Raw genomic sequence first — 16,236 nt, 5'->3', positions numbered from 1 at the left:
ATTACGAAATGCTGCTGCTGAGTGATCCCCCTTCCTCTTTCCTCCCTCCCTCTCATGCACATCATTCACATGTCAGTTATTGCTCTTGGAGGACTTGGGGGTTCCTCTAGGTCTCCGTTCCTGTCCACTCGGAATAGCAGAGGCCCGTTGCTCCTGGGAATAGCTACCATCCCTAGTATGGGGTCCAGGGGGAGAAGTAGCCCGAAGGAGCCAGGGGAGGAAGGGATCTCTGTTCATTTCCTCAGGGAAGAGTTGTGGCTTCTCTGAAGGTGGATAAAATTCAAATGATGTGTGTTAACATGCTTTTTAAAAAAATCTAGACAAATGGAAAGAAAAGGAAGGGAGAGGGAAATACCTAATTTTCTTAAGGAGAGAAATATATACTTAAAAATTTTAATTTATAAACTCTAGACTCTACACTTGCCTATTTCCAGGCCTCATTTTAGTTATTGCAGCATTTCAGAAAAATAACAGAAACTAGGAAGCATGTTTTATACGGTTCTCAGGCACTTTTGTCTGTATATTTAGTTTCTCTAGGATCTAAGTACCATTAGGATTTGTTTATTTTCTCTTGATTTTGCATTCTTGCTGTTTTGTGTAGATCCTTCTGTTTTAAGAGGCCCTCTTCTCGGCCACACCGATGCCGTCTGGGGCTTGGCTTATAGTGCAGCCCATCAGCGCTTGTTGTCGTGCTCAGCAGATGGCACTCTGCGTTTATGGAATACAACTGAGGTTGCTCCAGCCCTAAGTGTATTTAACGATAATCAAGGTACAGACTTTTTAAAAGTTGCTCTAATGAATCTTTTATAAGATGTCTTATTGTAACAACAAGCAAATAAGTAAACGATTCTACAAACTGTTAGTTTAAATTTAATTTGAAGGAGTGTTTTTAAGCAGTGGAAGTATATTTGCTTGAATTCCAGCTTAATGATTTTAAAAACACTGTATTTGGTGAAAGAGCACACGTTAAAATGTTTTTTCAAAATCGAGATATAATTTATATACAGTAAAAACCAGATATTAAGGATACGTTCTGTTGAGTTTGACAAATACGTAACTTTTGCACCTATCCAGATCTAGAACATTTCTTTCACCTCTTCAAAGTTTCTTTGTGTCCTTCCCAGTATTTCATTAAATCAGTGTATGTGTTTATTTACCTCTTGATGGACATGTGGATTGTTTTCAGTTTTTGACTGTTATGATCAAAGCTGCTGTGAACATTCATGTATTTTTTATGAGCTAATAAAGAGCTAGAAGTAGAGTTGCTGGGTGTTAGAAGTGGTATTGTGTATTTAGCTTTATGTGAAATTGCCAAGCTTTTCCAAAGTGGTTGTGCCATTTTACACCACTGACAGCAATGTATGAGAGTTCCAGTTGCTTTACGTCCTTAATTATTAACACCTGGTGTTGTCAGTCTGTTTAGTTTTAGCCATGCTGGTGGGTTTGTAGCAGTGTTTCATTGTGTTTTTAATTTGCATTAGTTTGGTGGCTAATTATTTTGAGCACTTTTGTCTGTGCTCATTAGCCATTAATCTCTCTTCTTCTGTAAGATAACACATTTTTGAACTGTTTGCTTACTTTAGATTTTGAGCCATATCAAAAGATTATGTTCATACATATCATTCTATTCTGTTTATAAATACACTCCAAGTTTAACCAAGTTTTACCCTATTCTAGATGATAGATAAAAATACCTTCTTTATTTTTGAGCTGTCATAACTTGTGTCTGGGTTTTGATGAGTTGCCTGCATCTATATTTGTATGACTCTACATACAATAATAATAATTTGAAATTTTACTTTTTTAATTCCATATTTTTGATGAATTAAAATTCCTAATAAGAGATGGGCTTTTAAAATAAAGAATTCTCACCATGCCAGTTTAAGCCTCCGGTTAGGTGGAAGCAACAAAACTTATAGTCCATACATGCTTTCCATTTATTTTCTGAGTAAAGGCCTACATTCTAGGAATATTTTAGCTGAGTAACAGAAGACTTGCTGAACAGGTAAGAATAACAAAATAAGGGCTAAAAGTAACAAATAATGTCCATTGAATGGCTATGAGTTAATTTTTATTCTAATGTTGAGTCTTTAATTCTTAAGGAAATCTTATGACTATTTGTTTTGCTATTTTATGAGGACATTTTCAAGTAGACCCTCTAATCACCATTCTCTCTGTTCTGACTCTCTTAGAATTGGGAATCCCTGCCTCTGTGGATCTAGTGAGCAGTGACCCAAGCCATATGGTAGCATCATTCAGCAAAGGATATACAAGCATCTTTAACATGGAAACACAACAGCGCATTCTCACTTTAGAATCCAACCTAGATTCAAGTATGTATACCAACTTTAAATGGTCTTTGTTTGGATCAAATTTTTAAGCTTCATCAAAATTATAACTACCAGAGTCAGCTACAAAGAATACTTGTTATTATAAAGAGTTCTGCCTTTTAAATCACAGAACACAGTAACTTAGAAGGATATAATGACTTACAATTGATTTTTAAGACTTTGGGTTAAAGTTTATACACATTTAGAACTATACTATTTGGAATATCATTTGACTTCAAAAGAGGAGTCAAATTTTATTTTATACCAACTGATTAGTTTTCATATTTGAACACAATAATATTTATTCTGAATATAAAATAAATCTTTTTCATTTCTCATTTCATTTTTAAAACAACTTAATTTTGTATTAATAATGTAATTTGATACAGCCTATTAGAACTTAATTTTGTATTAATAGTGTAATTTGACACAGCCTGATTAGAATGTAGATCAAGTTGTGCCTTTCAGAATCTGAAATATGAAAAATCTTAAATCTTAAATCTTACTGGATACAGAAAATCAGGAAATAATTTCTCACATTGTGAAGAAGATACTACAGAATTTTAGTGGTTTTGGCTTTTTAACCATTGCTTTCTATCTTTAGGCTTCATCCAGACAGTGATAGTTTAGGATGCAGTTGATAAAGAAAACTGTATATACATATACTATTGTTTTAGTCTGAGAACTAGCTTTAAAAAGACTTACCCCGGCGTCCATGTGTGCATCTGTGTGTCTGTGTGTCTTTCTGTGTGTCTTTCTCTCTCTCTCTCCTTCGTAGAGGGAAGCCTCTACTCATTTTCTCTTAAAAAATTCCCTGATTCCATTTTGGCTTTCTTCATTTTCTCTTTCCAGTCTGTTGTCCTTTGTTCTTTTCTGAGGTCCTGTGAGAATTGTTTGGGAAGTAGACATGAAGAGAGTTTTCAACTATTTGGATATAAAAGAGAGAGGCAAAAAAATAAAAACTGAGACTATGGAATAGAAAAAAAGAGAATTTTTTTGTGCCAAGAAACATAGGCTGTCAGTAAATTTAAACTCATTTTTAAATATATGACCTAAAGCTTACAGTAGTAAAATATAGAAAACAATATAAAACTAAGAAAGATGTGAACATTTTTGGAATTACCTTCAGATTTTATGGCCAGTTCTTTGATGAATGTCCTGAGTGGTAAATACTGATTTTTAATGACTGCTCTAAATTAATAAGATGTCAAGTCTGGCAGTCCCATTTTTTTCCTTAAGTGTGTCAACTTTTTGCCTGATACTGGAAGCATTTTCTGAAGAAAACTGCCAAAAATGTTTTGAACAAAGGCAGCATTATTGGAATAGTGATAATTATTTTGAGTTATAATAATATGTACTGACATTTCCTAAATTATCAGTTTTATTACTTTCGAGTTGTGTAATATAGTTTTTTTATTCCTTTCTACCATGACTACCCCTACCTGTTTATAGTTGACTACGTTCTTCTTTTCTGGAATTTAGCAGATGTTTTTTTAAATTAAAGTTCTGACCAAAACATGTTTCAAGATGCAAGTAAATTGGGGGTGCCTCGGTGGCTCAGTCAACCAGTTAAGCGTCTGCTTTTGGCTCAGGTCATGATCCCGGGGTCCTGGGATCAAGTCCCACGTTGAGCTCCTTGCTCAGAGGGAAGCCTGCTTCTTCCTCTGCCTGCCGCTCTCCCTGCTTGTGCTCCCCCTCTCCCTTTCTCCCACAAATAAGTAAAATCTTAAAGAAAAAAAAAGAATTTAAGAGGATAAAGGATTTTTGTTTTAAAAATCAGAATAAACTTTAATGTCAATGGTGATTTGACTGAAAAAGTCAAAGGTAGTTGAAGCAGGTAATTGAGTACTTGTTGATCCAGTGAAAAGTAAATCATTTCTAAGTTGCAAGCTGAATATGAATACTTGGAAGATTTAGATTCATTGTTAGAATGATGGTTGGTAGGCCTTCAGTTGATTTCTAGTGTTCTTTGCATTTTGCTTACTTGTCTGATTTACCATTAAGTGGAGAACTTCCTTGAAAGTATTACTGTATAAAAACTCTTTTGCCTGCTTCCATCATTTGATTTCAATCATAATTATTTCCTGGATCTCGATACAATTGAAGCTATTCTCAGAAACCTCTCTCTCAGAATACATGAGATATTTTACTTAAAGTATTTCTTTTCTGTTGTTACTTTCCTGCTAGATCCTACAGAGGATATTGTTCATGGTGTTTTATCTCCGGAGGGGGAAAAAAAATCTGTATGCTGAGTTTGAAACTAAACTCTTTGCTTAGGACCATTTAAATCAAGTATAACTGACCCAGAGCTTACTCCACGTGGTCAAGTGACTTTTTGTTTTATTCTTAGATAACAGGCTGGGTGGTCCCTTGCCATTAACACTGGAAAAAGACTATCTTCAGTTTTTAAGATATCATAATTTTAGGAACCTCAAGAAAATCTAATAGAGTACACTAATGTTACAGCTATTTTTGCCTATATTTACATTTTCTATTTGAATTTAAATTCATAATAACTATTCTGAGATTAGAAAAATTTTTAACTCTTTTTTGAAATAATTTTAAATGTGCAGAAAGTTTCAAAAATAGTACAAAAACTAGCTACCCTTCACCCAGATTCACCATTTTTTAGCATTTGCCACATGTGTGACATTTGCTTCACCACTATATATGTGTCTAATTTTAAATTCTGAACCACTTAGACATCATAGCCTTGTACCCCAAGATCCTTTAACATGTAATTCCTAAGAACAAGGACATTCTCTGACATAGCATATTATCAAAATCAGGAAATTTAACAGTGACACTATGCTGTTGTCTAAGTTATTGTTTATATTCAAATTTGCCAGATGTCCCAATAATGGACTTTATAAGAAGAGCATCCTTTCCTCTCCCTGGACCATAACATGATTTTTTTTTTAATTTTGACATATCTTAAGTTAGTATTACCTTTATATATATAGATTTTTTTCCTTTAAAAGAAAAAAAAATGTCTTAACAAAATTCACTAATTAAAAGGCTTTTAATGATTGACTTCCTTTTTATAAAAGACTTTTAGAATGACTTGTGATAGTTTAGGTACCATTTTTGGCAGCTTTGTGATTTGCATGAGCCATCTCATTAGGATAGAGTTGGTACTGGCTTTGTCACATGATTTTGAGGGAGTCACAATTTTTTCTAGACCTTGGTTCATGCACTGTGGTATGGACCTAATGACATGTGGCCTGCCTGTCTCATTGTGCATATAATTGAAATTCTTTGAAAGTTACTATATAGTGCACATAATAGGATGCTGACTGTTTTAAGATTCCAAACATGGTAGACTGTCAAATGATCGTTTCTATTTTTAAGATTTTATTTATTTATTTTAGAGAGAACATGCGCACGCATGTGCGTGTGCAAGTTGGGAGGGGCAGAGGGAGGAGGACAGAGAGAATCTCAAGGAGACTCCTTGCTGAGCACTGAGCCTGACACTGGGCTTGATCTCACGACCCTGAGATCATGACCTGAGCCAAAATCAAGAGTCAGATACTTAACCAACTGAGCCACCCAGGTGCCCCGATGACCATTTCTATCATGATGAGAAAGAGATTAAAGAGCTCAGAAGCTCCCTTTGTCATATTTGTCTTCAGGTGATAACCATGTGACAAAGAGCTTCTGTGTCTAGAAAGAGTGAAGATTTTAAATTTAGGTATCACTATGAATTGAGTAAGACTGTTGAATCACAGACCTGTACCTCTGAAACAAATAATACATTATATGTTAAAAAAAAAAAAGATAGCAGGAAGGGAAGAATGAAGGGAGGAAATCGGAGGGGGAGACGAACCATGAGAGACTATGGACTCTGAGAAACAAACTGAGGGTTCTAGAGGGGAGGGGTTGGGGGGATGGGCTAGCCTGGTGGTGGGTATTAAAGACGGCACGTACTGAATGGAGCACTGGGTGTTATACGCAAACAACGAATCATGGAACACTACATCAGAAACTAATGATGTAATGTATGATGATTAACAGAATAAAAAAAATAAATTTAGGTATCATCTAGATGTAAATAATGATGGAACTTTATTAAAGCAGCAGAAGTATCACAAGTCATCAGAAAATGAGAAATGTTAGTGACCCTAGGCTAAGCCCTGGGAAGCACCCATTGATTTTAGGTGGAAAAGAAAATTCTCATTTGTACGTACCTCTAGATTTGTCAGTATGGTATTGCTCAGCGGTTCTTCTTTCCTAACGTTGAAATTAGGAATAGTCACAGAATAAATGAACTAGAGACAAATTAAAGTCACATCATTTACTTTTTTAGTCTCTTAGGTGAGTATTCAGTTCTCTTGTATGAAGAAATAGTAGCTTTGACTCACTTGTTGCTCTTTTTTTTTCTTTTTTGCAGCCAACTCTTCCTGCCAAATAAATAGAGTCATCAGCCATCCCACTCTTCCCATCAGCATCACTGCTCATGAAGACAGGCACATCAAATTCTATGATAACAATACAGGTAAGTGTTTATTACAAAGTGATCAGTGATAAAGCAAAAAAATCCCCCCAAACCAAAAAAAAAAAAAACCACAAACAAACGCCACCATAAGTATCCTGATTTGGGTGTTTCTTGGTGGCTGTATAGTCCAGGAGTAGGCATGAAAACAGATACTCTCCCAACTCAGTTTCTATTCATTCTGTATAGACCTGCTAAGAACTAGTCTTCATGGTAGCATATAGAATCATCTTGGTTTATTTAATACTAAGTACATATTAGTATTTAATACTAGTATTTAATACTAGTAGATACTAGCCAAGGTTATGACTACGGACACAATGAAAAGGTCATTCACGAAGCAATAAAACTGATCTCTTGCTGTGAATATATTGGGGAAAAGTAGAAACATGTTGGAAGTAGAGACATATGATCATTATATTTTGTTTAAAATTGTTCAGTGTTTGAATAGCCTTAGTGTTAGAGATGGAAACCCTGAGTCATTTGGTTTACTTGAGTCAATTTTTCATGGAGTACTCCTTTCTGTATTATAATATTGACTGGTCCTGATTGATTTGAATTAGGCTATGTGGGCTTTCCCATTTTTTTACTGAATTGCATTTCACTAAAGGAAAATCCTGAGGAGCTGTGTTGGGAGAAAAACACTCCATATTAGCAGCCATATTTACCTGAGTATCTGCTCTTGACTTTTGCTGACTTTGCTTAGCTGTGAGTGATGAGTAATTTAATATTTTAATCCCTTTCTATATGTTTCCACCAAAATTGTGGCCAGGTTTTCTCTCCGTTCCTTTGTCTTTGTCTCAGTCTCTTCTGTTCTCACAACCCATATAATTTGCCTATAGCTAAAGGATACAAAGTAGCTGATTAATAATGTCTGCGTCTTAGTTAATGAACATGACTTAAAGGAATATTTGTGTAGAAATGACTGACTTTTATGTTGTTATTTGAAAGGCAGAAATATAATCTGAAATTTGAGCTTTTGTTTTTCTTATTACCGTGACTGGAATGGGGAGGGAGACACATTGTTTTAGCTGTTATGGGAAAAGCTATTGATGCAGTAGGTACACAAAGAGGGGTGACTGGAGAAATCAGTGTGACAAGGTAGCTGGCGTATAATCAGGGATGAAGAAAGCTATTAATAAAAAGTAACAATCTCTTTTTTCCAAAGGCAAACTCATCCATTCCATGGTAGCCCACCTAGAAGCTGTTACAAGTCTAGCAGTTGATCCTAATGGCTTGTACTTGATGTCTGGCAGTAAGTACATCAACTGTGGATTATTTATTTATCCTTATTAGTTTCATGTTAATGTAATGTTTCCTTTCAATTTCTTTTTTTTTTTCCTTTTCTTTTGATGCAGGTCATGACTGTTCAATACGTTTATGGAACCTAGAAAGTAAAACATGTATCCAAGAGTTTACAGCTCATCGGAAAAAGTTTGAAGAATCCATTCATGATGTAGCTTTCCACCCATCCAAATGCTATATAGCCAGTGCTGGGGCTGATGCACTGGCTAAAGTCTTTGTATGACACAAGCATCATCTTCACCTTCTAGCTCTTTATAAATAATCAACTGCACAAAAGAGATACAGAAGACCAGGGCAAGAATCAGCCTATCCTGCCCTTTGTTCTGCTGAAGGAGCACAGAGAACATTTGTTAAAGTATAGTTTTGCAATTCGTATACTGTTTTCTAAAACTAAGGTTTGTTCAGGTTGCTGCAAGCTCAGCTGAATCTGTGAGCCTGAAAACTGTTTCAAATTTTCCCCCAAATAGGAGCTTTTATTTCTGAGGTGGTTCTAATTCGCTAGGCAGGCCTGAGCGAACATAAGTTTGGCTTGTCCCTGTTGAGTAAATAGGGCATGCTATAAGGGATAATTAAAAAGCTTGATGACTGGGAATGAGTAGAGGAAGAACAAAAATTTAGACCTAGTTCTCCCCTGAGAAATCTTGTTAAACACATTAGGTATTCAAAACAGTGATCTTGACCATATCTGCTGTACTAACCCCTATGTGCATAATGACCAGGCAGTGTTCAAATGAGTTTTTAATTTAGCTCTCCTTTCATCTGTGCACATAAAGCACCTGGCAAAGCATTCCCCCTATTAAGGGGGAAAAAAAATGAAATGCAATAATATGTTAAATATATTATTATTCAGAAATACGAAACAAATATTTAGTTTGTAAGCAGATTTCTATATTGTATTACATTTTTGAAAATAGATTTGGTACCATTGTAAAGTTTAGCTGTCAAAAACCAGTCACCATTATGAATAGTTGATAGAGTCTGCTTTTACTAAAGGATTTAACTTATTCAGGTTTGAGATTCTGTTTATTTTTAAGGGCAAGCAGGGCATATCTTTATAATAATTTCTGTTAATTTTAAAAATTCACTTTATTCATGTGATATTTATAGTATCAGAGTGGTTATCTCATATCAATGAAATCTTACCTTTCAGTGGTTTGAAAAGACGGAAGTTATCTGTGAGTACTCATTTGTCAAAACCCACATACCATGCTTCAGATGACCTCTTGTTCTTTCTTTGTCTCTCATATTCAAATTGTCTGACATCTACCAAAACAGTTTATAATTATTATGTTTTAACAGCCCAGAGTGGTTAATGTTAGGTACCTGCTTTTGCAGTAAATCCAACTATTTTGTACCCCAGAAGTCCTCCATTAATATATCCAAGAATGGGAGCCCCCTGGAAATCTGGATGGAAGAGTACAGTGCATAACCTTGGCTAAAGAGTTCTCTTTCTCTTTCCCTGCCCCTACCCCTCCTCCATTCTTTAATTGGAATACACAGCATGTTTTAATAGATAGTGTATCAATATCGTTTCTGGGGAAAACTGTCATAAAGGACCAGGCTTCCCTGAGCTCACCTAGCCTGTGACCCACATGTGGCCAGCTCTTGGGATTCCCATGACCCCACTCTTTGGACCTAATGTATAGACCTCATCCCCACAACTGTCTCACCTGTCTTCACACTCTCTTGTTTGCCCCAAATGTCAGAGACCAATGTAGAAATTAGAAATAAATTACTAATGCCCAGCATTTCAGCAAAATGTATGTATAATAGTTCTCAGATTTCAAAAATCCATATCCATAAATATTTTAACCTTTTAATAAAATTACTACATTCCTCTCCCCACGTAGTCCATTGTCATAACAATGACACCTCTGATGATAGGTATATCTACTCCTTGAAAACATATTCTGGTGGTGATATGGATAGTAATTGACAATTTTTCTTTAAAATTTCTGTTTTCTGCCTCTAGAGTTTTGCAGTATACAGGCAAATTTTCTTTAAAGATGTGTGTTAGGTTTGCCTGATCGATATACAGATATGCTTTAATATTTTGACTCAGCTACCTTTTCATTTCATCTGTGCTTTGGTTAACAGTGAGCTCAAGGGACTCCTTTGTATAATCAAGTGAATGACCTGGACTTGAGCTACCAGGTGAACGTTTATATTATTCCCATGCAGATGCAGAATTCCACATTTTGTTTGGTGCATTCCTCTTTTGGTTCTTCAATGAGTGAAAAAATGGTGTTGCTGACCTAACATTTATAGAGGGATACTGGAAAATTCCAGTCAGGTGTCCTTACTTGGCATATATATGATGGATTAAGCTATTGTTCTACCAGTTACTGCTTTAATTACCTCCTGAGGTCTTCAGTGCCTGCTTTACTTATGCCACTGAAATTCTCAAAACCAAGACATTCTCTTCCCCTGCATTTTATACCTCATGGTTGAAATTTTTCTGTTAGTGAGTGGAAAATGACCATGAGATAGGTAGTGCAGATGTTGGAACTGTTGAAAGTTCTTTAGCAAGCCAGTGCATGCCATTGGAAACTGTACACAGAAACAGAGATTCTTCTCCACTAGCACTGTGTGATCTCAGCCTAGAAATGAGCCAAAGCTGTCTTCCAACCAGATAGAAGCATAGACATGTGTCTGATATTCCCCCCCCAGCCTATAGAAAATTTAATGAACATCCACAAAATGAACAAATTCAAGATTCAAACAGTCATTGAAATGCTTTCATAGTGCTTGGTTTGTAAATATTTTGGATGAACTATGTTGGGATAGTATGAAAATCAGCGGGAGATGTGGGTCCCCTGCCTTATTTTCATATGCTGTGGATACATCTCTGGGAGCTTGCAGCACCCTTCTCAAAACCCAGCTGTCATATGGAGCTCATTTGTTACTCGAACCCTAGACAGATATTTAACATAAGTGATATAATGACCTTCAGTATTTTTCTATTGAACAAGTTTAGCAATTTTTGCCATTAAACAGATAATTAGTTATGCAAAGTATTTAGCTTTTATAATCATTTTAGTTATGACTAAAAGGGGGGAAATTATGCTGTATCACTGATAATGAACTTTGTGAAAAATTTTTTGTTTATCTGACTTTCATTCCTTCAGTATTCTTGCTATAAATTTCTTTTGGACATAATGATAAAGATTTATTTGAAAATGTCTAAAATGTATGTATATTTTATAAATATATATTATATATATTGTAAGAATATATATAATATATATAGACTATATATATACATATATATGTATGTGTGTGTGTATATATATATATATATATATATATATATATATATATATATATATATATATAAACCATAGGTGCATTTTACTGTTTTGTGTTTTTGTTTTTAGAGGTAGTATACACCGCAGGTAATGATGAGTATGATGAGTGTTGTGCTGTTTGCTTTTGCAGTATAATATATAGTTCTAAATGTTTAAATTACTGTATATATTATATTCATTATAGGCTAGCATGCTTGTTTTAAAGACTGTCATTCTAGTTTATTAAAATCTGAATGTAAGAAAACCTGGCTATTCAAATGTGAATTGAAAAATATTCCATTCTCAGTACTGAACTATTTCCATTGAACATTCAGGACTTTTAAGAAAACAGATACCATCAAGAAGGCAATAGCTAGAGAATGAGAGGTGCCTTTAAAATAAAATACAAATGCAGCCTTACAGTGAGGATGAGGATTGAGTTGGGGGGGTGGGGGGGGCTAAGAGAGAGAGAGTGTGTGTGTGCGCGCGCGTGTGTGTGCACGTGTGCGTATGTGTGTGTCTGTGTTTGCTTGCCAATCTGTGACGGTCCTGATTTGTGACCTTCAATGTCTTCAGTGTATCTGCTCAACTTCTAGGATTTCAGGGGACATTTCATGCGTTGTCTTTGTGCTCTTCTGAGCACCACATGTATTTCCAAGGATTTTGAATGTGAATTCCTAGAAATTTCAGTAGAGAGGAAAAATAACTATTCTTTCACTATAATCAAGTTCAGATAAAAGAGAAATTATTGGTTCACCAAACTGATGGGCTCTCTTAAATGTTGGCTAAGTAAATTAATTTTTTAAAAATGTGATTTTTAAAGGCCCTCTTTTTTAGGACTTCATATATTTCCCTCCTACACAAGAGCATGTCATGAAATTCTTATGTGATGAAGATTCAACTAGTAAAAATTATTTTTAGATTAAACACCTGAACTAATTAAAATACCACCTAAGAATAGTGTTTAAATGACATCTTTCATATCTACCTCTTTGTCATTGCTGCCATTTTAACTAAAGCAACTCTTTATGACATCTGAAAATGATGATTGGATGCAATTTAAAAATCTATGTTGGTGCTTTTCTCAGGCTTTGTCATTTAAGTTTTATTGAATTAAGGTGTCACAAATCAGATTGAAAGACTTAAGAGTTTTGGTTTTCTTTTGAAAGAACTGCTTAAAATTTATCATCAAGGTTGATAGTGAGTGGATATAGTTAATCTCTGGTTAGTATATGTCTGTGATATTTTCAACCAAGAGCCAAACTGTTACTGAATTTACATGGAAAAAGAGCTCTAAGTACAGTTTTTTTCAGCTTACTTTATTCTTTGAAAGCTATTTCAAGGCTATTAAGTACATAATCATTAATTTTATTTACTCAGAAGTTGCCTTTGTTACTATGTTTGTGTAGTTATTTATATAATTGTAGTACTTTATGTGTTTGACACTGGGATTCAAGTTGTACAAAAGTAGTAGCTGAAAAAAATTATATGTATATTTTTGTGAAATGTATCAATTCCAGAAGTTTCTTTTAAGGGAAGGTCCAGAAAACATGTCCATCTTTAAAAACAAAGGACAGGCCATTGGTAAATGATTTTAATCATTTTTACTTTCAGCACTGAAAGTTTTTTAATTGGCCATATCCATCATCCAGCTGGACCTTCATGTCAGTGTCAGGGACACCAGATTGACAAAGTATTTACCGGATTGCATCAGTTTTGTTTTTGCTTTTGTTCCATTTTTGTTTTTGTTCTTAATCCTAAAAAAAAAAAAAAAAAAAAAAAAAAATTTAGGCGAAACAGATCCCTAGATTCCACTTGTCTATTCTAGCAGTATTCCTAAAGTGGTACTTAGGGGTCAGAATTTTCTGGATCTTTGCTAGTCAAGCTTTAGATTTGATTTAACTGGTACCACATGCTTGTCATCCCTCTGATGCAAATTAAAAAGTTCATTTTAATTTAGATTAACTTAAATGTCTGCCTGGATTTTTAACAGGCTGTGAACCAGTGAGTGCCTTGTTAAAGTAGAATGATTTTTCCCTGGTTGTTAGCTCCTTTCTGATAATGTCTCAGAGAATGGTATTTTAGTTGACTTGTACAGATCTGCTAAATTCGGTATTATCAGCAGTCAGAAAGCCTTCAGTCTATCACATACCTCCCGCCCTACTTTCTTCTCATTGTTTGGCTGAAGTTTGCCTCTTGTGAGAAACAAATACAACCCCCCTCTCCACACACTTTTTTTCAATCCAAATTAAGAGATATCTCCCACACCCATTCCAACGATATGATCTAATATCTGTTTTTAGGAGGAACCACTTCTTTGTAGTCCTGAAATCTACCGGTTACTTTATGTCTTCTCAGCTTCAGTTTACTAGAGCTGACTTCAGGGCATCATCAGTTCAGTTTCCTAAGTAACTCCTTTTCTCCACACTCCCAATTCCCCACCCCTCAACTGGTGAGCCCTGGACCAGATTGTTTGATCTTCAGGTATTTTTAAATTCAGTTATATCAATTAATGTAAATTAATCCAAATGCTAATTTTTGTGGTGCAAGAAGTTTCTTTTGTAAATTCAGGGTATGGATAAGCTAATTAAGATACCTTTTTTGGTGGCTCTAAGTGTATTATTTGTTTTTAAATAAAGTGTACAAATATAGATAATGTGCTATAGGTGTCTCATGAATTGAAATATTTTGGAATCTAGTGGATTTGCAGTTAAAATAATACATCTTGATTTTGTGTTTTTGGTGGCGGGGGTGGGTAGGAGAGGCATGCAGCGAAATAAAAGGGGTACAAGACAAAGTAGATGTGAGTCCAAAGTAATGGACCAGTCTTAATTATTGATTGTGAGGAAGGTAGAGAAATTTATCATTACAGAGTTTGAACTTTTGGAAAGCCAGTAAAATTAAATAAAATACTTCATAAGATTGGGTCAGTGATACTTTCAGGGACACGTGTATTTTTTTCAAGTGTTCAGTTACATATTTTTTAAAAATTAAAATGTGTTATTTTTTGTTTGTTTTTATTTTTTGTTTGGCTGTTTAACAAACATAAGCCTTCCCCTTCCCCTTGCTTTTTCAAATCAGCATTATTTTTCAAAGGCTTTCTCTGCCCACAATTCACAATCTCTTTGTTCCAGTCTGAAGCCATAATGTTATGTGGAATCTAAGAGTGTCCTTGAAACTATCTGGTGTTCTTTGATGTTCTGTGTGCTTCTGTAGTAATGAGTGTTATATCCTTAGTCATGGACACATTTTTCAGTAGTGTCAGAAATATCCCTTTTGTCTGTTTTAACAGACATTTGCTGGAGTGCTTTTAGAGTAATCCAGTTCAGAAGGTCAGGAGGATGCTAAATGTTTTTACATGGATTGATGGACACTCTGGGGTACCCCAGAGTGGTATTCTGACCTGCATTGGATTTCCCAAGACCATCACAGAGTGTTCTGGCACCTAGGGTAGTCACCAGGAACACTTAGGAATCTAGCAGCACTATTTAACCCAATCACTATAACCAGGAAGCGTCCCTCCACTTTTTACTTCTTAGTTACACCTGTTGCTTACAATGATCAGGACACTTTTATGGAGAAGCACTGACCTGCAGGTCTGAAAATTGAAATCCATATTTTCTGGAACACAATTTTTAATTTAGCATATTTTACATACTTTGAAAACCAAACAATTCAAAACCCACCATACAGAAAATGACTCACTTTGTTTCACTTAGCTCCTACAACCCTAAGCCCTTTCTTAATCCTGTTTAATTAGACTAAAGGTAATGGTGGCCTCAGTCAGACTTGAAGGATCTATTTGAGTGAACAAAATCTGCAATATCCTGCCAAGAGGAAGGGCCTGTTTTGTAGAAAATTTTCTTGTCCTTGATGGTTTAGCCATTCACCTTACATTGAAGGCTGGTCCAGATGCTAACTCCACATTGACTTTTCCTGTGTTCCTCTTTAGAGAGATAATTAATCCAGTAATGTAAAGGAGAACCCACAGTAAAACATCTGTTAAATACACTTGGAGTACTAGAATTAGTATTCTTAATTCATGTGCCAAAGTTTTCTGTGCTCTCATAAGATCCAGTATATATACCAGCTTCCCAATCTCCAACCTCAGACCAAAGATATTTTTGAATTACCTCATATAATAACATCATCAAATTAAGGGTAATGGTAAGGGAAACCCATCATTCACAAAAGAAATTTCCCAACCTGAAAAACTTCCTTTAATTAAAAAAAAAAATAAACGGCGTGGAAAGCAAAGAAGATTTTTTAAGGATTTATTTGAGAGAGAGTGTGGGGGAGGGGCAGAGGGAAAGAATCTTAAGCAGACTCCCTGCTGAGTGCGGATGACTTGGGGCTTGATCTCCCTGCCCTGAGATCATGACCTGAGCCAAACTCAAGTCGGACACTTAACCGACTGAGCCACTCAGGCACCCCAGAAAGCAAAATTTTATGTTAAGTAGGAGTTGTAAAAACAAGCAACTTGTGACTTAGATGTGCTGAAATGTTAAAGTATACTGATATCTGGCTACTTCCTGATGGAAGTGGGACCAAGGCAGTAATTTTTCATAAATAAACAAGATTAACTTACATTAGAGCAAAAGAAATCTCATCAAAAAGTTTACTTTGGGTTCTGGCTAATTTGGGTGAGAGTGTGGGGAAAAAAGCACCATACCAAGAAGGAAAAGCCGCCAGATATCTCTGCAATCTGGACCCACCACCCATTGTCCTTTCTCTAAATGGCCTGGAACAATGACCTCTCAGATCTTTTCACCTACAAAAGTAAATGGTTCCAATTCTGGCTTGTCATTGGTCCTTGTTACCT

General features: G+C 35.3%; 1 protein-coding gene across 2 annotated transcripts in view; it reads left to right on the top strand.

The window, feature by feature from the left end:
- STRN (striatin) overlaps positions 1 to 15,704 on the top strand; it is a 99,070-nt gene extending 83,366 nt beyond the window's left edge. For both annotated transcript variants that reach the window (XM_027624105.2, XM_027624106.2), the window contains 5 exons: positions 602 to 769; positions 2,193 to 2,333; positions 6,721 to 6,825; positions 7,991 to 8,077; positions 8,181 to 15,704. In XM_027624105.2, coding sequence (XP_027479906.2) covers positions 602 to 769; positions 2,193 to 2,333; positions 6,721 to 6,825; positions 7,991 to 8,077; positions 8,181 to 8,350 — 671 coding nt within the window. In that variant the 3' untranslated portion in view covers positions 8,351 to 15,704. The remainder of the gene's footprint in view (positions 1 to 601; positions 770 to 2,192; positions 2,334 to 6,720; positions 6,826 to 7,990; positions 8,078 to 8,180) is intronic.
- The last annotated feature ends 532 nt before the right edge of the window (positions 15,705 to 16,236 follow it).

Source organism: Zalophus californianus, chromosome 8, assembly GCF_009762305.2.
Source record: "Zalophus californianus isolate mZalCal1 chromosome 8, mZalCal1.pri.v2, whole genome shotgun sequence".
In the NCBI taxonomy this organism is placed as follows: domain Eukaryota; kingdom Metazoa; phylum Chordata; class Mammalia; order Carnivora; family Otariidae; genus Zalophus; species Zalophus californianus.
Note: the sequence above shows the minus strand (reverse complement) of the source record. Positions and strands in the feature narration are given on the sequence as shown.